The sequence below is a fragment of the Passer montanus genome, unplaced genomic scaffold (genome assembly GCF_014805655.1).
Source record: "Passer montanus isolate IOZ18808 unplaced genomic scaffold, ASM1480565v1 scaffold48, whole genome shotgun sequence".
NCBI classification, from domain to species: domain Eukaryota; kingdom Metazoa; phylum Chordata; class Aves; order Passeriformes; family Passeridae; genus Passer; species Passer montanus.
Genome location: NW_024369707.1, coordinates 3,916,393 through 3,942,091, shown reverse-complemented (window position 1 = coordinate 3,942,091; position 25,699 = coordinate 3,916,393). Strand labels below are relative to the sequence as shown.

Here is a 25,699-nt window from a genome sequence, read left to right as displayed (position 1 = left end):
CCTTTTAAATCACTGATCTGAAAATCAACGATATTTGCAGCAAAATATTCAAACTGTCGAAGAAAGTTACTTGTGCAAGGACCTGTACACAATGCAAAAAAGGAAAGAACCTCCTGAGAGACAATTCTTTTTGAGCTGGGACAGAAGACAGGGGCCAAGGGCAGTTGTGCCCCTCTAATGGTAATTCATAATGTGATACTATGCTAAAATCCCTACTGAAGCTTCCCTGGAAGATTTCCTGGGAGTCAAAACTACTCCAGTGACTTGTCTGTGGCCACTGAATTTATTAACAACAATTTATTAACAACAGTCATATATTCAATGGAACAAAACCAGACACAAAACTGATCTCAACATAAAATTACATATGGGGAATCACAGGAGAGGAGTGTGCTTGAAGAACAAGTTTTTAGACAATAATTGCTTTGTGGTTTTCTTGTTTGATTTTATTTTAAATACTAAATCCTTTTGGTAATTTATAAAATGTTAAAGAAGAGTTAAAATTGAGAACTCCATATATGAGTGAATGATGAGGATTGCCTGGTAAGATGTGCTTGGGGTAGTTTTATTTCAAGGTGGCCAAATAGAAGACCAAATGTAAGATCTTAAGGCAACTACTGTATCTTTCTCAATGTTAGACAGCTTCTGTTTAGTAGGGGATCATATTTCTGACCACTGGCCTATGTAAAACAGCGCTGTTGATATTTGTGAAGAGCTGAATTAGCAAGTTGCAAGCCTTTGATCAATACATGCTTCTGTGGTAGAACTGCTACACTTTCTGACATCCAAAACATTGTACTCATAAATCCAAAGATAGAGAAAGCTCTGAGCCTGCTTTCTTCTTTTTAAAAAGTACCTCCTAGACACAACAGCATCTTTCATTGTGTTTTCCTGTGCGGAGCTGGAGAACTGAGCTAGGCGATGCAGCAGCCCCTGGGTTCGCTGATAACCAGTTTCGGGAAGGGTCAGCTGTGCTGCCCTTGCAAGGCTCCATCCCAGCTGGGCGGTGCGCGCTGGGGGTCAGCGGGGAAGGCGCGGCTGTCACCCGCGTGTGGGGACGAACGTCCTGTGCCGCTAGCGGGGCGGCGATGGCTGCGGGCCGAGCGGGGCCGAGCGAGCGGGGCTGCCCCGGGGCAGCGCTCAGGGCCCGGCACTGCCCGGCTCCTGCCCGTGCCGCAGCTCAGCACACCCGGCCACGCCGGCCGCGCACGGGGCTCAGGGCAGCGTTCCGTGTGCGGCACAGAGCGCGGCTCTCCGGCACGGCAGTGCTGGGCCGGGCCGGGCTGGGCAGGATAGGACAGGGCTGGGCAGTGCTGGGCCGGGCCGGGCTGGGCAGGATAGGACAGGGCTCGGCAGTGCTGGGCCGGGCCGGGCTGGGCAGGATAGGACAGGGCTCGGCAGTGCTGGGCCGGGCCGGGCTGGGCAGGGCCGGGCTGCGCCATCGCCGCCCGCCGGGCCCGCGCCGCGGGTCACCTTGCCGGGCACTCCAACGCGCCTGCGCCGCGCACGCCTGCCCTCACTAAAGATGGCTGCCCCCGCCTCCCTCACACGTGAGGCACCGGCGAGAGCCGCTTCCGCCCGTCTTCGGTCACGTGACTCGCGGCCCTTACGGAAGGCCGATGGGGACACGCCAGGCCGCGTTTGGCGGCTGACGCGCGGAGCGCGGTGCGGTGCCGCGGTGCCTGACGCGCTCCCGGCCGGGCCGGGCTGGGCTGGCAGCGCTCCCCCGCCTCCTGCCGCCGCACGGGTGAGTACGGACCGCCGGGCCTGGCAGCAGCGGCCCCAGTTCCGCTCGGAGGGCTCGGCCTGCCCGCGGGGCCGCAGCCGGCCCTTCGGCGCGCTCGCAGCCCCTCAGCCCGTGTGTGCCCCGCTCCCCGCGTGTCCGCTCAGCCCCGGCCCCTCAGGGCCCGCCCCGGCTGCCAGCACTGCCCCGGCCGGGCCCCTCGGGCTGTGGGTCGCTGCCGGGTCGCGCTCGGCGCCGGGAGCGGAGCCCGGGCCGGGGGCTCCGCCCGCCCGGGACAGCCGCGAGCTCCCCGATCCCCCGGGCGTTATCGGCTGGGCCGCCGTGCCGACCCCCGTGAAGGGAGGGAAGCGCCCACACCCCCTGAATTCCCGACCGCTTTCAATGCCGCCACCGCGCAGTGAATAGTTGGGTGTTCCAGAAAAATGGTTGTCAGAGTGACGTTCTTCTTCTAACGTTTCCCAGTATTTTTTTTTCTTATTTTAAAAAAAATAAGTATTTTGTGTTAAAGCATTCTGCTGGAGTAAAACAAACTTGAGAGAACCCAGCGCTTTGTGGTCGTATAGCCTGGCTGGTGTGTCACAGGTACATTTCGATGTCCTCCCAGCGCTGAGGCGAGGGAGCAGTGCAGTGTCTGAGTTCAGCTCCTGTCAGTGCTCTGCAGAGCAGCTCCGACCTGCCCCTGGTGCTCCTCTCCCCCTTCTGTGAGTTCACGGCCTCTCTGATCTGTGTTCTGACACTTACAGGGCCCCAGAATAAGGTCTTTCGGGTCCTTAATTCGCATCCTCAACTTTGCTCTGAGTCTTCCTCTTCCCCCTTTTCCTTGTCCAGGGATAACTGGGTGCTTGCCAAAGGAACACTTTGTAGCTTACGTGCACATGGACAGAGGATCTGTGAAGTGGCCGCCTCAGGAACAGGCAGTAATGGAGCTGGAGGAGCTGCAGTTTGGTGTGAAACCTCTCTGAGCTCAGTGCTGGCAGAGCCATACTGTTACCAGAGCTCATCTTGTATCTGGGGCCCCACACCGTGCAGAACATTGCTGGTTGCCCCACAGATATGGCCAGTGTCTGATTATGGCCAAAATGCTGCCAAAGTCATGCCTCACATTTGTATGCATTGCTTCATCCTCATCTCTTCTGTTCTTATTTAGGAGAAGGAGGTACTCCTGTGTCTTTCTGAACATATAACCTTTTCTTGTTTTCTCTTGCCTTATCATCCTCTGGATTTCTCCTTCCTTCCTTTTTTTTCGTTAAATGTTGTTGGTACTCATTTGCACTTCAGCTGTTCTCTATTTGTCCTGTATTTATTATTGGATTTTTATTGTCTTATCATTCTCAGAGTTCTATCATCATGCCTTTTTAAGAGGTACTTAGTTCTGTAAATGTCAATTTTAAAATCCTCAGTCTCCTGATTTATTATTAATGCTTTCTGTAAAATGCTTTGTATAACAAGGACATTGCAGAAAACATAACTTTGTTTTGTTCAGAAACTTCGTTAAAAGGTTTTATCTCCTGCTGAGATCTCACTGTTTCTTGTTGTGCTGTTCTGTTGTAAAAAGGACTAAAATTTGAAATCACTTTGACAGCAAATCCAGTTCTTGATGACACAAAGTAGACAAGAGTAGGAAGATATTGAGGTTTTGCATCTGTAGGGCCTTGGCAAGCGCTGCTAAACCCACACACTGCTATTTAGTTTATGAATACTTTCTGCTGCTGCCTGGCTTGGTGTAGGTTTTGCCTTGCAGCTGGAAAGCAGTTGTTGTGCAAGCAGAGTTGTGTCCAAAAGCGTCACCAAGCTGTGGTGGAAACACTGCTGCAGGGCAGGGATACTTGATCACTGAACTTGGAGCCAGCCAGGTGTTTCCAAATGAGAGCAAAGCAGGAAAACACCTTTTGTCACATGTGAGCAGTAAGCGTGCTTAAAGCTGTTGCCAGTCAATACTCTGGCTACTGTAAGTTCTTAAAATTCGGTCTCTCTGGTGACATTATGATTTTTATGAGATTGGGAAATGCTTTACTGATCACAATGTTTGAAATTAAAGGCACCTTTTGGAATGTAGAAGTCTCAGATGGCTTTGTTGGTGTCACTGGCTGATCGCTGATCAAGCCAATGTCTTGCAAGAGGGGCAAATCTAATCTGTAAAATCAAAAGGCAGGGATGAAAAAACTCCATGTGAAAAGCTTAACGTTTTTGAAGTGACAGATGCTTAAGCACCTCTTGAACTGCTCTAAAGTGTTTATTCCTAGTTAAATGGGTTGTTTCACTTTCTTTCACTTGATACAAACAGTGATAGTTAATACAGGTGGATTAAATGTGCAGCACTCCAAGCATTTCATTTAAAACTAACTCTTTTAAAGTTTACATAGACCTTTTTTAAGGTTACACAGTGACCTTTTAGCCTGCTCCCTGCTCACCTGTTCTCCTGCTGTGCTACAGTGACACTTGGAGATTATTGAGATACTTTATTTGATCTGTGGTGATAGGGAGCCTTGCAAATAACACCGAGGATGGACTGCCAGGTGATCACACTCGGTGTGTGTGCATTCATGTGTTACACAGCCCAGACCCTTCTCTGTGCTCCTGTCCATTGGTGAGGGTTATTCAAGGTTTCTTGGTCAGTGTGGAAGTACTGTGGGATGGTGGGAGGGAGGGTTTGGGCTGGCTCACCTGCCTTGGCTGCTTTGTGTTCTGCACGTTCAGCTCAGCAGAGTGCACACGCAGCGACAGACGTGGCCTTGCTGCCAAAAATAGTAAAGGAATGTAGTTGCAATTTTAGTGGCAAACCCTGCCTTTTTGCCAGGGTGCATTTCTTCATTTAGGGACCTACTTAAGCAACACCACTCGTAGATTTTCTGCTGGACTAAGCCATGCTTTGCATAGGCAGGTTTGCCAATGTAAGCTATGTTTACATGTTGTGCATGTATATATCTGTCTAGAAACTTTGTTTTCCTATTCTTACCCTAAAAAACCATCATCTCAGTGTGAGCTGTTGACAAGCCCCCCCAGCTGTTGCCTGGATGAAAAGTTTCCCACAGTCAGTTCTTGCAGCTCAGTGTTTCATCTGGGAGCCCATCTCCAGCCCCTCTCCAAATGCAGTGTCTCTTATCCGAGCCCGTGGCCATTATCTGGGTCTGAGCCATCAGCCAGGTGCACTGGCCACTGCCCAGGTAATCAGCTCTCCCAGCTCTCTGAGGTCCCATTCCAGCCACCCCCAGGCACAGCTCTAGGATTGCTTTTTCTCTCGACCCTAAATCTAACTTCAGACTCCCAGTTACCTTGGTCTTTGCCGCAGCTCCCAGCAATTGCATTTGTAAGTTTCTCACAGCCCAGTTTCTAGGGAACTCGTTCACTGTTTCATTTGAAATTCCACTGCTTTTCTAGGAAAATGTATATATAAAGTATTGGCAAATGCTTTTAAGGTTAAATAAAGTCTTATTCTGTCGTCTGCTCCTCATCTTGTATCAGTTCCACAAAAGTATGATGTTAATTTACAGAAAAATATAGAAGTGAGACATTTAAAGAATTGCTGCACTTGGGAAGGGTTATGAATATTCTCAGTTTTCAAGCTGATTTGACAGGCTGTTGATAAGGAACTTTGTCCTTGTAAGATCTGGGTGACTGACAGTGAGCAGGAGGCTTCTGCCCAGGCTGTGTCTCTTCTGTCTTCCCATGCCTCAAAATGCAGTTTTGTGAGACTTCAGCCATTTTCTCAACTCAAATATACTGGATTTCTGTAAATGCAAATCAGTAATTTAATTCTCACCAATCCTGAATAATTTCCTACCAATCCTACCGATTCTTTGATGTGTTTGTTTATGTTTCTATTTCTGTCAGCCAGTACAGGAATAGTACCTTACCTGCAGAATTTCCAGGTTGGTTTGTTTTGTTGGCTTTTTTAAAATTTGTCATGGCTCAATTTGAGAAACCTCAATTTGATCATTGTCTACAGTTTCACTTTGTTCTTCTTTCATTGCCTGCACCTCTCAGCACTTTGTGACTGCCCTTCCTATGAATTTTACTGCGCAGTTTGTTCCTTTAGTAACTCTTCAGTTATTATCTCCCACTTCCCTGGCAGTGTGAGCAGAGCATCTCCTGTCCCTCCTCCTGCTGTGTCCGTGTCCCTGTCTGAGTGTGGGTTGCCTTGGCAGGATGAGCGGGGCGGCGTTCCCGTCGCCGGCTGCCGAGATGGCCGAGATGAACCGGCTGCAGTACGAGATGGAATACACCGAGGGCATCAGCCAGCGCATGAGGGTCCCCGAGAAGCTCAAGGTGGCTCCTCAGAACTCTGACCTGGACAAGGTCAGCCAGGAAGGATTCCCAAATGCCAGTGTAACGATGCAGGTTCCAGAGCGGATTGTAGTGGCAGGTGGGTCTGCATCGCAGTGCGGGTGAAAAGTTAAATTAGTTCCCCACATTCCTGGATGAAAAAAAATATATATTGATATGTCATTTTTAAAAGAATAATATATAAAATGTTTTCTGGTATTTAGACAGTTAAAGCTCTTTAACTTGGGAAGTTTTTTAAGGTCTGAAAATGTTTCATGAATAGTTTTAGTGTAGCTTATAATGGAGACAGCTGATGAATTAATTATGAACAGAAGGTTTAATCACTGATGTTTCATCTTACTATGCTATTTTTGGAGAAAAAATTACTGTTTATTGATCTACACTCAATTTTTAGTAATTAACTGTAAGCTAAAGTAACTGTAGCAAATTTTGGGGATAGACTTTATATTTGTCATGCAAAATGGTTTTGATTTTAATCAGAGTCCTAATTTTTTCAAGAATCTGTCTATTATGAGTGGATTCCATCAATATTACTTTTTTATATTTGTCATGCAAAATGGTTTTGATTTTAATCAGAGTCCTAATTTTTTCTGAATCTGTCTATTATGAGTGGACTCCATCAATATTACTTCAGTATTTGTGGTCATGGGCTTCACAGTGACAAATCCAGAACTGCTGAATGTCTAAGAGTTTGCAAAATGTGTGACATGCATTTATTTTATGCTTTGATGTCAAAGTCAAAGACACTGATAGGACTGTGTCTTGAGTGCTCTCACCTGCATAACAGTTGATGTGGTTCAGGGTTACTCAGGGTCATTGTCCTCAGAGAAACTGCTCAAATAAGTGTCAATATGGTCTTTATGAGCACTCCAACAGTAGTTTTTAACATACAAGACCTGTTAAAGAAGGTTATACTTAATAATTTGGCATAGGCAGGAGAAGTTACTGCTGTGATGTTCTTTTGAACTTTAAGCACTGGCCTTCAGGCCTCAGAACAATTTGCTTTCTATTGACAATTTATGTTCTTGCAGGTAATAGTGAAGACATTCCATTTTCCAGACCAGCAGACCTTGACATTCTTCAGTCTACTCCATTCAAACCACTGGCATTGAAAACTCCTCCCCGTGTTATTTCTCTTAGTGATCGACCGCTAGATTTTTTGGACCTAGAAAAACCTCCACAGCAGACACCTCAAAGTGAAGAGGCCAGTACTTATTTTGCTTTTTCCTTAGATGAGAAGCATTCTGCTAAAGAAAGTGAAATGACCAATGATTTCTCTACTGTGGTGCAGATTAACTTGGTGGTGACATATGTTGGGAAAATACAAAAGTATTTTTATTAGCACTATAGTAGTTCTGTTTAGACTTTGAAGTGGCAGATGGCCTGGAATTGCCATGCTCAGCAAGCTTACTCACTACTTACAAAAATAAAGTCATAATTAGAACTACTCAAAATATTTCTAACAAAAAACCCTTTGTGATGAAGAGAAAGCTGTAAGGTTTTTTTGATTTATAGAGTACCAGAAAAATATAAGATTCTTGTATTGTATATAGTAATACATTATAATGTATGTGGTTGACTTCTGGACTTCATGGCCAGATAATACACCACAAAGAATTAATGAGTTTTAACAGAACTCTGAAAAAAAACAACTTCAAATAATGGTATAACATTGGCATCCAGGTGAATAATGGCAACTAACACTTTAAAAATGGGAAATTATTTATGAAGCTGCATATTTTATAGGCTTATAAAATACAATAGAAATATATTTATCTCTGGTGATGGAAAGTAATCCCAGAATGGGTAAGACTGGAAGGGGTCACTGGAGTTGATCTAGTCCAGCCTCCCTCAGCAGGGTCATCCTAGAGCATGTTACTCAGGATTGTGTCCAGAGGGCTTTGAGTATCTCGAAAATATACAGAGAATATTGAAAATTCTGTTGGTTTGTAATTTTGACATCAGGTCACACAGATAGGTAACAACAGTTTGGAGCTTGATTGTACACATACCAGCATCACATCTGTCATTAGCTGTTTTCCTCCTAATCGCTGTGAAACCCCTGAAAGTGTGCCTTAGTATGTGAGGGCAGATGTGAGTGACAGTCCTGCAGGAGAGCCCAGTGCTGTGTGTCAGGTCACACAGATAGGTAACAACAGTTTGGAGCTTGATTGTACACATACCAGCATCACATCTGTCATTAGCTGTTTTCCTCCTAATCACTGTGAAACCCCTGAAAGTGTGCCTTAGTATGTGAGGGCAGATGTGAGTGACAGTCCTGCAGTCAGTGAGGTGCTGTGTCCTGGAGCTCTCTGGCTTTTACGTGTGCTCTGCTCCGTGCTGCAGGTGCGCTCGGTGGGAAGGCTGAAGAGAGAGCGCTCCATGAGCGAGAACGCCACGCGGCACAACGGGCAGCTGGCCCGCAACGACTCCATGTGAGTGCAGCCCCCTGCAGGGCCCCTGCTGCCGCTTTGGGACACCCTGCCTTCCTTCCTTACCTCCTCCTTACCTGCTTTTCCCAGCTAATGTTTCGTGTGTTGTGGCAAGAACATCATTTAACTGTTGTAACACCAGCCTTTTTCTTCTCTTCTGTGGGTTTTGTTTAGGGAGGTGACTTCTTGCAGTGGATGGGTGGAAGTGTTTGTGGCTCACAGCTGGTTTCACCACTTACCAGGAATTGTTATTTCACGAGATTTTTCAGTTTCTGAGTTGGTACAATATTTTTTCCCCCTGACTTTTCAGGAAACAACATTCATTGTGCATCAAAATGTTCCCAGTTCTCCCACTGTTAATATTATAATGAATTTCATTAATCGGAGAAGAAATACTTTTGTTTTCTCATAAATATTAGAATAAGTAATTTTTCTGTAGTGTCACTGTACTTCATGTATTGGAATCTGTGGGTATATATATTTTAATCTTTTCTAACCAAAATGGCAAGGAGCACTTAGAATTGGAAACTTCATCTGTTCTTCCAAGGTTGCACTTCTGAAGACATACATGTCTGTAAATTTTTATTAGATATGATAGTCTTGGATTAATCATGGCTTATTCTGAATGACAGCATCTTTCCACCTGGAAATAACTGGTTTTGCAATATAACACTTAGGAATCTTTTATGTGTGAATTTTAATACAGCTGCCATAAGAAATACTTGCCTTAGAAAAGGCTTTAAATTTAAGATTTGAAGGATGGGATTCATCTGTCCCAATGTAGACTGTATAACACTATTGCTAGATCACCATCAAACTTAATTTTCAGTAACTGAAGGAAATAAGTGCATAGCCCACTTAGCATCTACCTATTTTTAGTCCAAAGTAGATCAAGTGCAGTATGCCCTAGAAATGCCTGTTTCCTTTATTGACATCAGGGGCACCAGGAGGTACTGTGTGTACCACATATCTGTCCACCTGTGAATTTGGCTAAAATTAAATGTGCTCTGATGCATGTTCCAGACATGTTACACTTCTCCTTCTCTTCCAGATATTCATGGAAATTCTGTTTCATATCTTCCCCTTGTTATTTGATCAGACTTTGGGTTCACACAAGTTTATAGATTGCACAAGTCTAGTTGCTCAGGTCTGCAGAGTCACACACATTTACTGCACTGGCAAAACTCAGATTGCCATCTTTAAGTGCCTGACCAGCTCAGTCTCTGGGTGCTCTATCAGCCTCCTCAGTGTCCAAGTTCCCTGTGGTGTCATTTATCCAGTAATGTCCTGTTGGACTGCACACACTATCTTGCCCCTTTAGAAAGGCTTTCTCTTGCCCATCTGGCAGTTTGGGCATGGTACATGCTGGAGTACCATGGTCTTCATGTGATGGGAGCTTCCTGTGGAAATATTTCTCCCTTTGATGCTGCCAGCTCTACTTTGCCAGTCTTAGGTGTACTGCACTTAAAAGGAAAAAGCAGTTGGTAAAGAAATTCTTGCCATTTCTTGAAATTGCTTTACACTTGATCCCCGTGTTAGTTTAGTCTTCCAAAAGTCATGGGCCATGCCAGCCATCTGAGAAAACTGTAAGATCAGCTCTGCCTGTAGTTCTGTCAGAGTTCTCACATCTGGACTTCTTGAGTTTGAAAATCCTAAATCTGTAAAATTCACCCATGTGCTTTGCTGTCACTCAGTAGTTATATATAGAATTACTGGCTTTACATGGTCTGAATGTTGTTTGCTGTCATCTACTATCAGTCTTTCAGAGGCTTAGCAATACAATAAGCACCTGGAATCCTATCAATTTAAAAAGCCTGTGACCAAGGAACATCTGACTGGCCACTGGCATGACTCAGTTTATCATTTACAAAAGCCAGGAAATTATTACACATCTACAGATTAGTTTTCCTTCTTGATACCCACACTAGTGCTTGATAGGGTCTGTCAAATAAATCATAATTCCAATGCCAAGCACCTTCTATTGTATCTTTTTGATTGATCCAGGATCTCTTCTCTTGCTTGTAAGATAAATAACATCTAGATGATATTGAGCCTTCAGATCTGTATTCTCTACTGCCCATGTGGAAGAGATCCTTCTTCATTGCAGTATTCTGCACTTCTGACCTGCAGATAATGTATTTTAGTAGAGCTTCATTTTTCTCTTGTTCTCCCAGGTGGCTGTTTTCTTTTGACAGAAGTTATGCTGTGTCTAGTGTTAGATCATCTGCTTTGAAATCACAGAGGTTCCTAGAAATGGCTTCTTTCTCTGTCACAATTGTTCTTCTGATTCAATATGATCCAAAGAAAGAAATCACTTTGAATGTCCTATGGGACTCTGATGCTGAGTCTGACATTTGTCCATCATCTGGGTTTTGGCACTCTCCAAGTGGAGAATGTGACTTTGTACCCAGCTACCTCTCAGGAGAATGTTATAGAAATTCAGACTGTAAAAACACCATGGTCACAGTGGAACCTCTGTGGCTCCCACAAATACAGGAATTCCAGACCTTCTGTACTTCATGAAAAAGTAACCTCTTGGTTCTTGTTTCCTCACAGTTTAAGCCCTCAGAACATAAAGTGTAAACTGCAAAAAAATTACAAGTTTCATGTAAATCTATTCCTTGCACTACAGAAAACATAATTGTGCTACTTTTGCCTCATTTATATTACCTTGGAATTCCTTTACCATCTGGAAATACTAATTTTCCAGTTAATTACAAGAATACAAGAAACTAGCTGCTCCTGAAGTTCTTATATCCAGTGTTGTTGGCTGAACAAATAGTGCACTTCTGCACTAACAAATGCTGTGGTGCTCCACTTTGACAAAAATCAGCTCTTTGTTTTTGTGCTTTGGTTCGGTTCACATCTTCAAATAGAAAAGGAAGTCTACGTGGGCTGCTCAGATGCTGTGATGAGGATTGAAGAGGTGTTTGGAGCACTGCCTTTTAAAACCTTTGTTTTCAAAATATTACTACAGTTCTCAAGTTTTAGTCTACGTTGTTGGCTGAACAAATAGTGCACTTCTGCACTAACAAATGCTGTGGTGCTCCACTTTGACAAAAATCAGCTCTTTGTTTTTGTGCTTTGGTTCGGTTCACATCTTCAAATAGAAAAGGAAGTCCACGTGGGCTGCTTAGATGCTGTGATGAGGATTGAAGAGGTGCTTGGAGCACTGCCTTTTAAAACTTTTGTTTTCAAAATATGACTACAGTTCTCAAGTTTCAGTCTACAACACTGTTGTCCTCCTTGGACAAAATATTCAGATGTACTCTGTGAAATTCCAAGGCTTGACTTAGAAAGTGACAAAATCAAACATTCTGGGATAGATGGTTCAAGTGAGAGTTGGCTGGGCTGCCTATCATGGTGTTCTTGACATGTATAAGTAGTGGTTTCTCTTCCATTGTCTTTCTCTTCTTGTCATCCAGTTGCATGCAGAGACACTTCTGAGGATTTTTTTGGCAGCTGAGCTTCACTAAAGTCAGTAATTCTCTAATGCTCTTAGAAATCCTGGGTCTAACAAGTACCTGCTGGTGCAATAACTGTCTGTGTATCAATAATGACAGCTCTCTAAATTACAATCCCTCTTTTTGCAAGGATGCCTACTTAAGAGATTACAATTATTATTCAAGGTGGCACAGATCAGATACTGTCCCAAGAAATAAAATGCCACGGTTCCAGTCACCTCTTTCGACTAAGGATTGCACGTAAGCCTGAACCTTCCCTGCTGTATGAAAAGCAAGATTGTGTAATTCTGTAGCTCTCAGCAATACTAATATTCTGACCTGCAGTTTAGAACATAAAATCTGAAACATCTACACTGAATGTGTGGTTTCTAATTTTGCTTCAGGGTTTCTCAAACTTGGCCAAATTGTTTCCCCTCCGTAAAAAGCACAGGGAAAAACACCTGATAGCCAAGGGACAATTAAATTTCAAAATAGCTTTAATTTGTTTGACACTCCGTTCTTTGGCTTGTGTAGCTGGAGAAACAAAGCTTTTTGTTGGTCATTGTCAGCCAATGCTGAATGCAAGGATTCCATTTCTCTGCTGGAAATCACCAAACCACCAAGAGTGCATGGAAAAGTGGGCAGCACTTAATTTTCTTTTTGCTCCAGCCTTTTCCTTAGAATAACACATCTTTCTAGAGAGTTCAATTTCACAGTTTGAGAAATTCTGTTCTTCTTGCAAGTCATGGAGGAAAAGGTGATGGTTAACATGTCTGTCTGTGTGCTTGAATTTAAAGTGAATTTAAATTTACCTCTCATTTAACACTGCCAGAACTGCAAGTCAGAGAAATACCTGAAATGAAGCCTGGGTACACCACAAATGCTTTGACAAGACTTAGGGGAGATTGCTGCTAAGCTAAAAACTGCATACATCAAAATGCTGCTGTACTCTCTCAGAGTAATGTCTGTAATTTCATTCTGTTTTGGTTCCAAGCTCTGGAATTGGTGTCTGTAACCAGGGAGGTTACAGTGGCTGGAGCTGTATGTAAGAATTCTTTTCAGAGATGAGAAACAAAATTACACCTACAACTAGGACCATTTCACTGAAAATGGAGGGGGGAAGGGGGGATAGCCACAATGTCTAATGATAAGTGCTCATATTACATATTAGAGAATTTCCTTATGGCAGAGATTTTTTTCTCTTTTGTTATCTGGGTTGATTTGTGTATCAGGTAATTGCTTCATAATATTTCTTCTCCATGGTCTCTGATACAGTCCAAAGGACTGCCAGATGCTTACAGGACAGCAATTTTAAATCCTGAAAAAGGAAAATTTTGCTTCTCTTTCCACCCCACAGTCATGGCCTTTGTGCCCTTTATAGAATTATTCTTGGGTTTTGATTTTTTCCTTATTATATAACTTTGAATTTAATCAGCACATGTAACTTAATTCTAGTTAAAACTGGGGTTTTTTGTTCTGCTTTTTAATTTTTTAGAATCTTTTTAGTATACAGAAATATTTGTATGCAAAAATCATTACTGTAGTATTTATACTAATACCATTCTGGACAACAGGAATTCCACAATTTTTTCTGTTTTGCAATATGTTTAAATACTATTTGCTACCTTTTTTTTATTTAGTTGTCTTTCACCCTGTTGTGCACATCTCTGAAGTTATGTACAGGAGAAATTAGTTTTAATGTAAAATATACTGTGATTTCAAGTCTTAACTCTTCCTTCATTTGCCTCAATCCAGCAAATCTACAAGGAGTAAAAATTCTGATAAATTCATTTTAGTGTCAATATTTTGAACTTGCCCCTGCTGCTTGATATTTTTTCTGCTGAATATTGGCGTTTCTAGTGCAATTCCAGAGTGAAATGTGTGGGTGTGACCACTACAAAATTGATTACAAAATAAAGTCATCATAAATGTAGAAAAAAGGTGGATTCTACAAGTGTGGGGAAATAATAAAAGCTGTAAGGAAGCAACCAGATATTTATTGAAATGCAGTCTGTGAATGTCCCTTGCAGCCCAGGATGGCTGAGCTCTGCTGTGGGAGAGGTGACGTTTTTGGTGTAACATTCTTTGATTCAGTCTGTTCAATGGAACTTTCTGTCCCACTCAGTTTTGTGATCTTGCTGCCAGCCATGTGCAGAGCAATTCTGTTCAAAGTAAGAGTAGCCACAGAATTCTGACCCAGCTAGAGATTAGCCAAATATCAAACCAATTTCCAAGTACTTAGCATTAATGTTTTATTAAAATGCCAAGGTCAAAAAGATTGACATTTTAAATCCAAAGCTGTTGTAGCAAAGCACAAGTGACAAGGAAATGTGTTGAATTATGGGTGCTAATCTCAGAATAAAAACTAACCCAAGATTTAAAGAGTACAGTGGCTTGCACTTGGTTTGCATGTGTGTTAATATTTACATTAAGTTAACACAAATTAATTCCTACTAAAAAATCATCTCACCTCTAATAAAGTTTCCAGATTAAAAAAAATTTCTTGCTGTGTGCAGGAAAAGTGAATGAAGTCGCTTTGAATGTAAAGAAACATAAGCAAATCATAGGCAGTTTATCAAAGCTATTTTCTCTCTGATAAACAAGTTTGGTATAATGGCCATGTTTGAAGTCCAGTCCTGCATATTTTAAATAATATTTTTTGCTTCCTAGTCAACAAGTTGGAGCATGTAATTCATTGTCACTGGGATGTGAATTTTGTACTATTTTTGGAATTTGTTGCAGTTTGCCTTTAAACTTGTTCATGTGCAAATCAAAATACTGTCTTGATCACAGCTTCCAAAAAATTTGTTGAAGGGGTTCTGTGTGAGATTCTTCTTATTGAAAAAGGCTTGTGTTTTGAAAAGAGATGATGTGTAGGATTTTCTTAAAATGCCAGTGATGGTAAAAACACTCCTCTCATTGATGTCAAGTGGGGACTTGAGCACAGACTTCAGCAGGTACAGATTTAGCTGTACAAGCACTTTCTAGGAATAACTTGTATAACAGATCAAAACTGTGTCCTTATTGCTACCTGTGTGTGTTTTGTGATGAACAAATGTAAATGCAGCACATAATCCCCACACTGCTCAAATTTGGGATTGTTACCTTACAGTGGTGGGAGAAGGGTAATCCAAAAGCAAGCAATAAGCATTTTGGAATGGTGTCTATCTGAAAAGCTTTTTGTCATTTAAAATCTGACTCCAGTGTTTCTCTCTTCATTTACTATGCTTGTACAAACAGTGTGACCCCATCACTGCAACAGGCTCGTGTCTGTCCTCCCAATATGTTACCTGAAGATGGAATTAATCTTTACTCTGCTCGTGGCATTTTGTCGTTTATCCAGTCTTCCACTCGTAGGGCTTACCAGCAGGTCTTGGATGTGCTGGATGAAAACCGCAGGTGATTGGTTGTCACTGGTTCTGCCAGCTTCTGCTGCTTTGTTTTTCTTTTCTCCTTTTTAGTGGAGTTTGGTTTCTGTTTATACAACAATGAGATGAAATTTTTTGCTTTTGCTTTCCTTTGCTTTCACTATTCATAAGCAATTTAAATGTCCAAAATTCACATTTCAAAATGCTTCTGTTTCAAATATAGGATTGTTTTGGTTTCCTTCCAAATAAAAATCTTTATAGGAAGGGTTAGCCTATGGCTGCAAGGGGTTTGCTGGTCCAAGGTTATCAGTGTGTTCTGCAATTAATACCTGACCCTGAGCCTGCAGATTTACAACCTTGTCTTCTGCTTTTCTGTTGGTGAGCAGTGGTGCAAATCAATAAGATTGGGTTGATGATGTCATAAAGCATTAAAAATGTGCAGAAACAGGGTAGAATATTAAAAGGCATTGTAGACTACTTTGATAATGTGTCAAGACTTGAAACTCTTATGGTTTATATTGCGAATGATTCTCTCTGGTGGCCACATGACTGATGGTGGCCACCCTGGATGCAGAGAGCAGGAAAGGCAGGGGACACTGGGGAGTTGGTTGCTCCTCTGATTATTGCTGTCTCTGATTTTATGGATTACCTGACACTTGTTGAGTAATAAGCCAGAACAAGCCTCATGGCAATCCCTGTATAGTTATTTCCATTCTCTTCAGTGGAGTCTTGCTCACTTGGTGTATCCTTAGACTGTCTGGATTTGGGGTTTGGAAGCATTCCAAGAATAGCATGTTTAATACTATAGAAACATTCCTAAAGACTAACAGTGGCAATATTCATTCACTAAAAACAATTTCCAGGTTATTTGTATGCCAGCACAGAAGTTCAGGTAACAATTGCACACAGTCTCCAGTGTAGGGCTAGCTCAGATCCCCAGGGCTTGCCAGGAGGTTGAATTAGTGGAAATAATTGAACACTGGGAGGAACTGCTCATTTCTCCTGCAGCCCTTCAGTGTGGCCTGTGCTAGCAAGTTCTTTGAAGTTTGCCATGTGCCTCTGCTATCTTATCTTAGCTGCACACTTACTGTGTGTACTGTGAAGTTTAAATTATTTGCTTTCTAGTTGTTTTGGTAATGAAATGTGACTATCAAGCCAATCTTACTGTGATTGTCTGTGTGTTTGCAGTCACTTTCCAAACTGGCACCTCCTGTAGCTCACCATGTTTGCTGACCTGACAATATATAAATGCCCATATTAACATTCCTGAATTGTAAAGAACTCCAGCATTTTTGGCCTTTTTGTTCTTAAAGTGGGACTCAGAAAAACAAACAAAATCAGCTGCATAGAGTCCCTTGAAATACTGCAGGTTGGTGCTTAACTAATGAATTATTTGATGTGAAATGCCAGGCTGTAGCTGTTAAAATTTTGATGCCTATCTATCAACAGTTGGGCATCAATACTTTTTTTCCCTTATCAATATTGAAATTATACAATTGTAAATTTGCTTTGCCAAATTAAAGGTCCCAGATAAGAAGAAATTGTACTGTCTATGAACAGTAGCACTTAAGGGTCTTGTGCCAAGAGCCCTTGTTAAAATATAGATTGGAACTGTAGCCCTTTTCCCAGTCTGCTGTGAAGCTAACAGGTTTTATTCCTGGCTTCTCTTATGCATGTTCTTGCCTGTGTTTTCTTGGATTCTGGAAAACAAATCCATAAACATACACTTTCAACTTGGTTCAATTATCAGAAAAATTCTAGGATTCTGAATACTTCAAAAGCTGTGTTACTCATCCTGGTCTGAGTTAATTTTGGAGGTGCTCTTACTGACCTTCCTGGAAGGAATGGGAAACCTGTTTCTAGTCACCTATGAATAAATAGGTGCTAAAATATTGAACTTTTCAATAAGGTGAAAGTGTATTCTTTGTGGCTGGGTGTTTAGACACCCACCATTACAGCTGGCGTGGGAATGTGAAATTTGGATGATCCACTTGCATGGTTGCAAAGTATTATTCATTTTAAATTGCTCTAAACCTGCACTCTGTTCTTTTGCTCTGTGTAATGTGTTTTCTTTCTCAAAGCCTTACCTATTTTAACATTTTATGCTTAATACTTGAAGACATCTTTTAAAACTAACAAGATCTGGCTGTGTGTTACTCACTGAAAATATTTTTAACTTGTTTTATAGCTTCTTCTTTTTTTTTCCCCTAAAACATTTTCCAATCTACTAAAACTGCTAACGGTAGGTGCTGATGGTACTGCTGCAGATAATGAGTTGTGCCTAGCTCAGCCAGCACTGCTCACATACAGGATTATTTAAATGAGCCACAATTTAATGATCACTGTTTACTCTTGCATTTCCTTCAGCTTGGACAAGGACAATAGGTCAGTTTTGGTTTCTAGTTCTAACCATTTTTCTGTTTCAATTTCTGTGGAATACTGTAGGGCCTACCCCTAGTGTCCTTTAAAGACTGATCTTTTATGCTCTAGGCAGCAGAAAGTGTGAAAACAAACTAGCCAAACAAACAAGGCCCCCAAAACTCCATGCATTTAAAGAGATTTTAGTGATGTCTTAAATGCAGGAAAAAGAGACAATTTCATATCTGCATAGACTTGTTTTGAAATCTGTACTTTATCTAAACTGACTCATCTCTTGAGTCAGTACATTTTATTTAGGAGGAAAGAGTATGGCAATTTATAATTCCTTTTCCTTAGGATAGCCCTTTTTTAAAAAAACACTGTCCTTTTTAAATGCCAGACTTCATCCACATAGTCATATCCTGAGATTTTATAAGGTCATTTTTTTAATATTGACAAAATTAAAGATATTTTTCATTGTAGAAATAAAATGGGAAGTGAGTTAAGACCATCAAAAAGGGCTAATGGGGTACCCTCTGGGCTGGGGTAATGATGGTTCAGAGGGTGGTGAGGTGGGTGTGCAGCTGTGAGGGAGGCTGGGAAAGGCAGCTTTGCTGTGCTGGAGGAGCTGCTGGCAGCACTGACAGGCAAGGGGGGCAGCTGGAGCCAGCCAGTCCTGTCTGTACGTCAGGAGCTCACCCAGCTCTTGTCTGGAGCACATCCCTTTGTCCTACTGCCCATTCTTAGGGCCTTGCAGACACTTGCAGAGGTGTTTTAAAGGACAGCCAGGGCTGAACACAGCCTGAGCAAGGAGTGTGTGCTGGCCACAGTCCCCTGTTCACAGGCACAGGAATGATGGAGACTGGGCCCAGGTTCTTGAATTGTCCACCTCCTGTTGTTTTCCTCCCAGACTGTGTGTTTAGGGTCGCATCCTCACTGTGGAAGCATCAGGAGACAGACCAGGTTCAGGTGTTCCTTGCCTAACTGCCTGTTTTCCCACTGGTATTAAATTGTATTCCTGAGCATTCCCTTCAAGTTTGAGGTTGCTGTTGTGTTTGCAGGGAGTACACATGACCTTGGTGTTATGGCTTCTTCTGATCATGCACTAATGTTTAGGATGGAATTGACAGAAGTAGCCAGAAAATTCAAAGTTCTAATGTACACTTACTTTTTTAAAGAAGGCCATGCATTTAATGTCTTGCCTATATTATATTTGTAAATTCTGTATTTACCAAAAAAACTTACTGCTAATTTTGGGGTAAGGTTCTCAGTTATGAGGCCACTGTGATCAATGTAATCAATTCTCTGTTGATACGAAAAAAAACACAAGCAAGTAGAAGAGGTGGAGCAATATTGTGGTATTCCTTTTGGGTCCATCGGTAATGAAATAAAAAGTGAACTGTAAAGAAAAGGAAGAAATCACCTGCAGCATCTTAACAGCCTGGAAGTAGGATCAGAGACTTTAGTTTGAGTTGCTGACTTGCACAGATCTCAGAGTGCTCTGGGTTTGTGCCTTGCTGTAGCCCTCAGCTGTCTCCAAGCCTGTGGCTTTCCTTGGGAAGGGTAGTTGTGAATTAGGATTGATAAATTCCACAACAGCTGTAAAACTTTGCCAAAAGATAGCACAGAGGCTGAACTTAGAGAGCACTTGAGACTGTTGTTCTCATGACACAGAATCCAAATGTTGTCCTGTGTCAGATGGTGTGGGAAGTGCTGCTGGGTACTGGCACTGCCATTCACATATCTGCCAGTTAGTTACAGGTGACTGAAGTTCTCAGAGAAATTCTGTGATCTTCTCCATAGCTGCTGTTTGCTTAATTTCTTACACTGTCTCAAAGCATTTAGTTGTGGCATCTGTCAGAGATTTTAGACCAGCTGAATTACTTCCCTGGTTAGGAATAGCTTTTTTTTTTTAATAACTTTCTGTGAGACCTTGTACATTTAGGTAAGAACATTCATATACTGCGTGTATCAGAAATGGAGCTTTCTGTTTTGTAAAACAAATCATGCTGGCCTAAGTGCTAGCAAGGAGAACATTGTGGTGTGCACTTACAGAGGTAACTAGACTAGGACCTGGTCCCAATAAATAGTTTATCAGGTAGCAGATTTTGCCAAGATCCTGATGTTTTGAAGCGAAGCTGGTGTCTGTGATATTTTGCACAGTTCTGGCTGGTCTTAGTTCTCCCAGCCACCTTGGCACCATAGCTCTGCCTCCTACATGGACCTGCTGTAAAGATTTTCATACCTAGATTGTGTTCAGTTTTATAGCCTGCACTATATGTGGGTTAAATGCATGGTAAAAGTATCTCCAGTTGGCATTGGGAAAATGAAAGAGATTGAGAAGAGATTTTAGGCTCCTGCAGAGTTTGTTGCACACCTGTGATGTGGAACCCTAATGCCTCATTACCAGAGGCACTGGAAACACAGTGGCAGCTTGTCAGAGGGTCCTGCTGGTGAGCTGCAGTACAGCAACTTCTTGCAAACAATTTCATGTATGTTAGAAAGTGGCAGCAGTTAAAAAAGCTCTACCTTTTCTTTCTCCCTGCTCAGAAAGAAAAGAGAAAAGAGCAACACTTGTAAGGATGTTCAAGACATGTGCTTGAAGCCTGTAGTCACTTCTTCCTGGAGAGATCTCCCTCTCTTCAGACTGTACATGGCCCTGCCAGCCCAGGTTTTCTGAATTATATCCAGCATAGACAAATTTGACAGTAAAGTCAAATCTCCCCTTTGCCTGCAGGGAGCATAGGATGATTAAAAGGGCTTTTATAAGTATGTGTAGTACATTTATTGATTTCCTGGTATGATGAGGTTTTAGATTTGGGAGGTAATTTTCTTTTTTTAACCTGAAGTTCCCCATGTTTATTTTATAAGGCTAAATTTATATTCCAATAGTTTGTCTTCTGTAAATGAAGCTTCTCCAAATCTGCTTCATCAAAAATTTGCTTACACGTCTTAGCTGCAAAACCAGTCAGTGTTGATTACATTTGAATGTGAGAAATATGAAAGTGAAATTTACAACAAAATAAATTATAGAAGTTATATTGAAATATAGAGTATATCTGGAAGTATTTTGATGTTCCTTTGATCTTTGTGTTTTACCTCTTATCTCTTGTCATTTCCTGTTTCTGTCTTGTGCTTTCAATCTACAAAATCCTGCTGTAGGCCAATGTTACGTGGTGGGTCAGCTGCTACCACTTCCTCTAACCCTCATCATGACAACACCAGGTAAAGAGCATTTTTTTGTTAGTCATGATCCACTAATTCTAAAATTCAAATTTCTATTTCCCTCTTCCAGGCAATGTTATTTTAAAGCACAGTGATCATTTTTATGCTGCCTCTCAACTCTTGAGGTATTTCAGGCCTTTATTCCTTCCCCATCCAAGTCACCTGCCCAGATCTCAGTTGTCTGGTAGATACAATGTGCTGCAGAACTCTGCCTCAGATTAATGCCTGAGGGGAGGCTCTTACATTACATCAGCTGTATAGTTCAAGTATTTGCTATTTAATAGGGAGCTTACTAGAAAATGTGGCCTTACCTAATTTGGAGGTGCTCTCAGCCTGTGATTGTTGGTTGTAGCTGGAGGCCTCTTCACTGCAGTTGTCTTGGCAGATTGACATCATCTCAGTGGAAGTGAGTAAGAGATTGGCACATAATCCCATGGTCAGGATGATGGGGGAAAAGCAGTCCTTTCACATCCATTTTTCCCATTTGCCTTTTAGACTTCGGTGTTTCATGGAAATGGAGGTTAGATTTGTGTGTAAGTAGAAAGTGGATTCAAACAGATGATTCTGCTCTAACTCAGAATTCTAAAATAGTCTAAGAGGTATCTCAAGGGGGTTTTTGCTGGTAACCTTCTTGATTTAATGTCAGCTGGGAGGGAGGCATGTGCATCTCACTGAAATGCTGACCCTCCCTGCCTTTCCCAGGAGAGGGTGAGGGACAGCTGTGCTGTACATCTGGTGGAATTTTCTAATTTTTTTACCATATACTACTAACAAAAAAATAGCTACACAAAGACTTTTTTTTTTTTTTTGCAAAGCTGAAAGATCTCACTGTGAAGTCCACACTAGGGCAATTCTCATGTAGAAATAGCAATTCTTAATTAGAAACAAAGTATTGATGGGCAGTGATACGTGGAAACCTGACAGTTTATTGGGAGAAGAGAGGCATTGAGCTGAGGGCATTCTAGAGAAGTTTCAGGAAAGTGATGGGAAAACCTGCAGTGCAAAAGTATTTTCTGCACTTAAGGGCATTCTGCAAGCTCCAGGAATTCTACTCCTATTCTTGTTAGTTCAAGTTGACAATTAACTGTCATTAAATGCTTAATGATCTTTTAGGTGTGCTTGTTGGGATTTTGGTAGCCTTGGCATTATTTTGCTCCATTTAAGCTGTTTGCAGCAGTTGTTCACAGGTCCTTATGAGAATGGAAGTCAGGGGGAGCTGATATTGGAAACCGAGGTTGTAAGACACAAAGTGAGAAGCTCGGGAGTAAGTGGAGGACCAGGAACTGCTTTACCTGTTTAGTTGCTGGAAATGAATCTGGTTAAGAGCTAGCACTTGGTTGATCAAAATACAAACCTGTACAGACTTTCTGCCACTTTCAAACTGATAATAAATGTTCTGTATTTATTTAACTTGTCCTGGAGTTGGAATAATGCTCTCTGAATTTCTGCATTCAGAAAACTGAGAGTTAGTTGCTGGAAATGAATCTGGTTAAGAGCTAGTACTTGGTTGATCAAAATACAAACCTGTACAGACTTTCTGCCACTTTCAAACTGATAATAAATGTTCTGTATTTATTTAACTTGTCCTGGAGTTGGAATAATGCTCTTTCTGAATTGCTGCATTCAGAAAACTTAGAATGCCCTGGAACAAACTTTCTAATGCACACAAAGTTCAGCAAGGAGTGAGTGACTCTGCACTGGGCTTTGTTTGCCAGATTCTCTGCCTAAAATACAGAGATTAATGTGACTGAGACTCTTAATCTCAGTAAGTGTCCACTTTGGATATTGAAGTAGGTACTGAGCACAAGACTCTTCCCAAGACTCTCGTTATTTCTACTCTGGCCAGGTCTCTTGCAACTTTGGCACTTTAAGTCAGACAATGTTCAGATTTCATGAATCAGTTAACTGGAAATGGTCTTTTGAGGAACTGTGTGTCAGAAAGAAGTTTGTCTGTGTAGAGAATTTTGAGTGTGGAAAGCAATCAACCCGAATTTAGTCAAGCACTTAACCACTTCAGATCTGTTTGTGCTTTACTCAGTTAGGAGCCTATTGAGATGCAACTCTGTAACAGCTGCAAAAAAAATTTATAATTCTTGTCTCCATCACCATCAAAATATACATCTACTAGAATGCTGATGAAATATGGTACTTGCTGGTCTGCATGGCTGACACAGCTGAGCCCTCTCCTTCCTTTGCTAGATACAGCCTCGCCACCTTCGATCCGACGCTCGAGGGAACTCCAGATGACATGACAGTCGTAGATGCTGCCTCCTTAAGAAGACAGGTATGTAAAACACAGCAGCTGACAACATTAGGACAAAGCTGTAGTGGTGAAATGGGGGAGGAGGTTTTCTCTATGACTACAAAGGTACCCCCAACAGGCAAGGCAAGGGCTCCTCTCTGTGCCCCTGCTGGACTGCCCTCACATACCATGTCTTGTTCTGGGGTTCTGCAGAATCTGGCTCCATTTCTGCTCCTAAATAATAGGGACTGCAGGATCTGATCACTATGACTGAAGACAGGAGATCAAATTATCAACTGTTTAACATCCATCTGTTTGAGATACTAATTTCACATGGTTATTCAGAAGCTTTTAGAAGGTGTGGCAACTTGTACTGAAACATTAAAAGCCTTTATTTGTTTTTAGATAATCAAACTTAATCGCCGTCTCCAGCTCCTGGAAGAAGAAAACAAAGAGCGTGCTAAGAGGGAAATGATCATGTATTCCATTACTGTAGCTTTCTGGCTACTCAATAGCTGGCTTTGGTTTCGGCGCTAGACACAGCTCTCAGAAAGATTTACTAGTTAAAAACATAAACAATTTGCAAAATTCCTTGTTTGTTTCTGATTGTATGCTGTTTTATAAATGAATACACTGGAAACTTCCACCACAGATAAAGGCTCTAGAATTGCAGTGTTAAAGGGACACCTTGTTCATTTATAACGTATTTAATAGATTTGCATTGCAAATGCTGCAGTATCCTCCTTTGCATGCTTCTGTGTAAACATGGACCAGCCCATGGGGAGTCTGCTTCATGCAGTGTCCAGGTCTCCAGGACTAACCACTGGAGGTTTTGTTGTGGGGAGAAGAGAACAAATGGAATGGGTTTGGAAAAAAAAGAACAAAAAACAAAGGAATACAAAGTCATTTTTATTGTTCTGTTGTTAGATGCAATTAAACAATTGCACTAGTTTTCCTTTAGTCCAAGTAGTTTGAGGTGTGCCATAATCAAGGAGTGTGTCCTGTTTCATGAGTATGTTCCTTGTTTAAGTATATGTTCAGGTTGAATAATAAAATGAATTCTTTGCTAACATGCAGATTGTCCAGAAGTGTGTAATATGTATTTTTTTTAGGTTTAATTTTGCAGATGTTTTTCTATAAATTACATTTTTAAGCAAGTTAGTCTGTGAGTGATCAAAATATTATGGAGTACAAGATTTTGGTGTAGTATCTTTAATAAAACTCCCTCAAAAAAGCCCAACACAAACCATTGTTTAATATCATTTGAAGAGAGTTTATTTGAGAATTTATGTAAACTATTAGTCTTTGACATAAGTAGTTAGCTCCAAAGCAGCAGGTGGGCATGTGACAGCCGGGTGCAGGCTGCCACCCCCTGCGGGTCGTGGTGCTGGTGTCAGGCTGTGTGGTGGGATGGGGGCCAGCCTGGGGTGCCCTGATCCCGGCTCAATTTGAATTCCCCGGCTCAGCCTCGGCCTTGTTTGGTAGATACTGTCACAGGGACGCTGAGGGAGCTCCCTGCAGCCGGGTGGCTTCATGGCCTGGCACGGCTGCAGCAGCCGCAGCTCCCTCCCCGGGCAGCACAGAACAACTCACCGTGCCCGTGTGCCAGAGGCCGGCAGTGACACCACAGCGCTGCTGCAGAGGGAGCCTTCCTCAGCACAGCTGGCCCGGACCCCTGTGCAGGACCCTGCTCGGGCTGTGAGGGGCACAGCGCCGTGAAGAGCTGCGGAGGAGAAGGAGCCAGGGTCTGTTTCTGTGCTCGCTCCCCCGCAGCGCAGAGACCCCGGTCCGGCGCCAGGGCCGTCCCTGCACAGCGGGACCTGCTGGGGCTGCGCACCGGGCCGGGCAGTGCCCCGTGAAGGACCGGGGATCCCGGGAGCAGCAGCTTGAGAGCGCCTGAGGGTTTTGATCCAAGTGCTGCAAATGCCTGCAGGAAGGCTGCTCTCATGCGTGTCCTGTGCTGTGCAGAGAGCGCTCGCTGTGTGGCTGCTGCACTGCTGCAAGGCTGCTGCACTGCTGCCCTGGCTGCCCACAGCGCTGTGCCGTTTGCTCTTTCTGAGCTTTGTTTGCTGTGTTCTGTGACTACATCGGGGCGCTTGCTGTGCATGTTTTCTTACCGTGAATGTTCAACCGTGTGCCTTTGTCTTTTAGTAAAGACGATAAAAAGGGCCAGGCCTGCTTTGCACATTTTCTGCATTTTCATGAGTTATACCATGACCTTTGCACTGAAGGTGTACTGTGTGATGGTGCAAATGAGGGCTGAGAGATGTACAAAGAACTGTATAGGCGACAGTCAAAAATAAAGCTTCTTTTAAGTGCACAAAACCGGACTTTGTCTTGCACCTGAGAATGGAACTCAAAAACACTATTTTAGAACGCCGCCGCCTAAGAGGCCGCACGTAAGGCACGTCCAGCGAGTGCCGCTACCCGGGGACCGCTGCGAGCTTCCCGGTCACACCGCGGGGCGGCCGAACCCTGAGGGTCTCACCTGAAATGCCCCGGCGCTGCAGCTGCCCCGCTCCTGTCCCTGTCCGTGTCCCTGGGCGGGGGTGCCCGGCGGCGGCCGCAGAGCCCGGGCCCGGTTCCGCCGCCCCGGCCGGCAG

At 42.8% G+C, this 25,699-nt stretch overlaps 1 protein-coding gene across 10 annotated transcripts; it reads left to right on the top strand.

The window, feature by feature from the left end:
* The first annotated feature begins 1,598 nt into the window (after nucleotides 1-1,598).
* MFF (mitochondrial fission factor) lies at nucleotides 1,599-24,172 on the top strand. 10 transcript variants are annotated; one of them, XM_039722338.1, is made up of 10 exons: nucleotides 1,599-1,747; nucleotides 5,890-6,107; nucleotides 7,060-7,232; nucleotides 8,375-8,463; nucleotides 12,090-12,164; nucleotides 15,144-15,302; nucleotides 17,639-17,656; nucleotides 20,792-20,854; nucleotides 23,054-23,138; nucleotides 23,502-24,172. In XM_039722338.1, the coding sequence occupies exons 2-10, from the start codon at nucleotides 5,891-5,893 to the stop codon at nucleotides 23,631-23,633; spliced, it is 1,011 nt and encodes a 336-aa protein (XP_039578272.1). In that variant the 5' UTR covers nucleotides 1,599-1,747; nucleotide 5,890; the 3' UTR covers nucleotides 23,634-24,172. The 10 variants fall into 10 exon arrangements, with proteins under 10 accessions (XP_039578272.1, XP_039578273.1, XP_039578275.1 ...); XM_039722339.1 differs by lacking the exon at nucleotides 17,639-17,656; XM_039722340.1 differs by lacking the exon at nucleotides 12,090-12,164 and having other exon boundaries at nucleotides 1,600-1,747.
* Nucleotides 24,173-25,699: the final 1,527 nt, after the last annotated feature.

Coding starts and splice junctions, on each gene's coding strand:
- MFF (XM_039722338.1), top strand. CDS start 5,891: ATGAGCGGGGCGGCGTTCCCGTCGCCGGCTGCCGAGATGGCCGAGATG. Junction 6,108..7,059: donor AGAGCGGATTGTAGTGGCAG/GTGGGTCTGCAT, acceptor ATGTTCTTGCAG/GTAATAGTGAAGACATTCCA. Junction 8,464..12,089: donor CTGGCCCGCAACGACTCCAT/GTGAGTGCAGCC, acceptor TTATTATTCAAG/GTGGCACAGATCAGATACTG.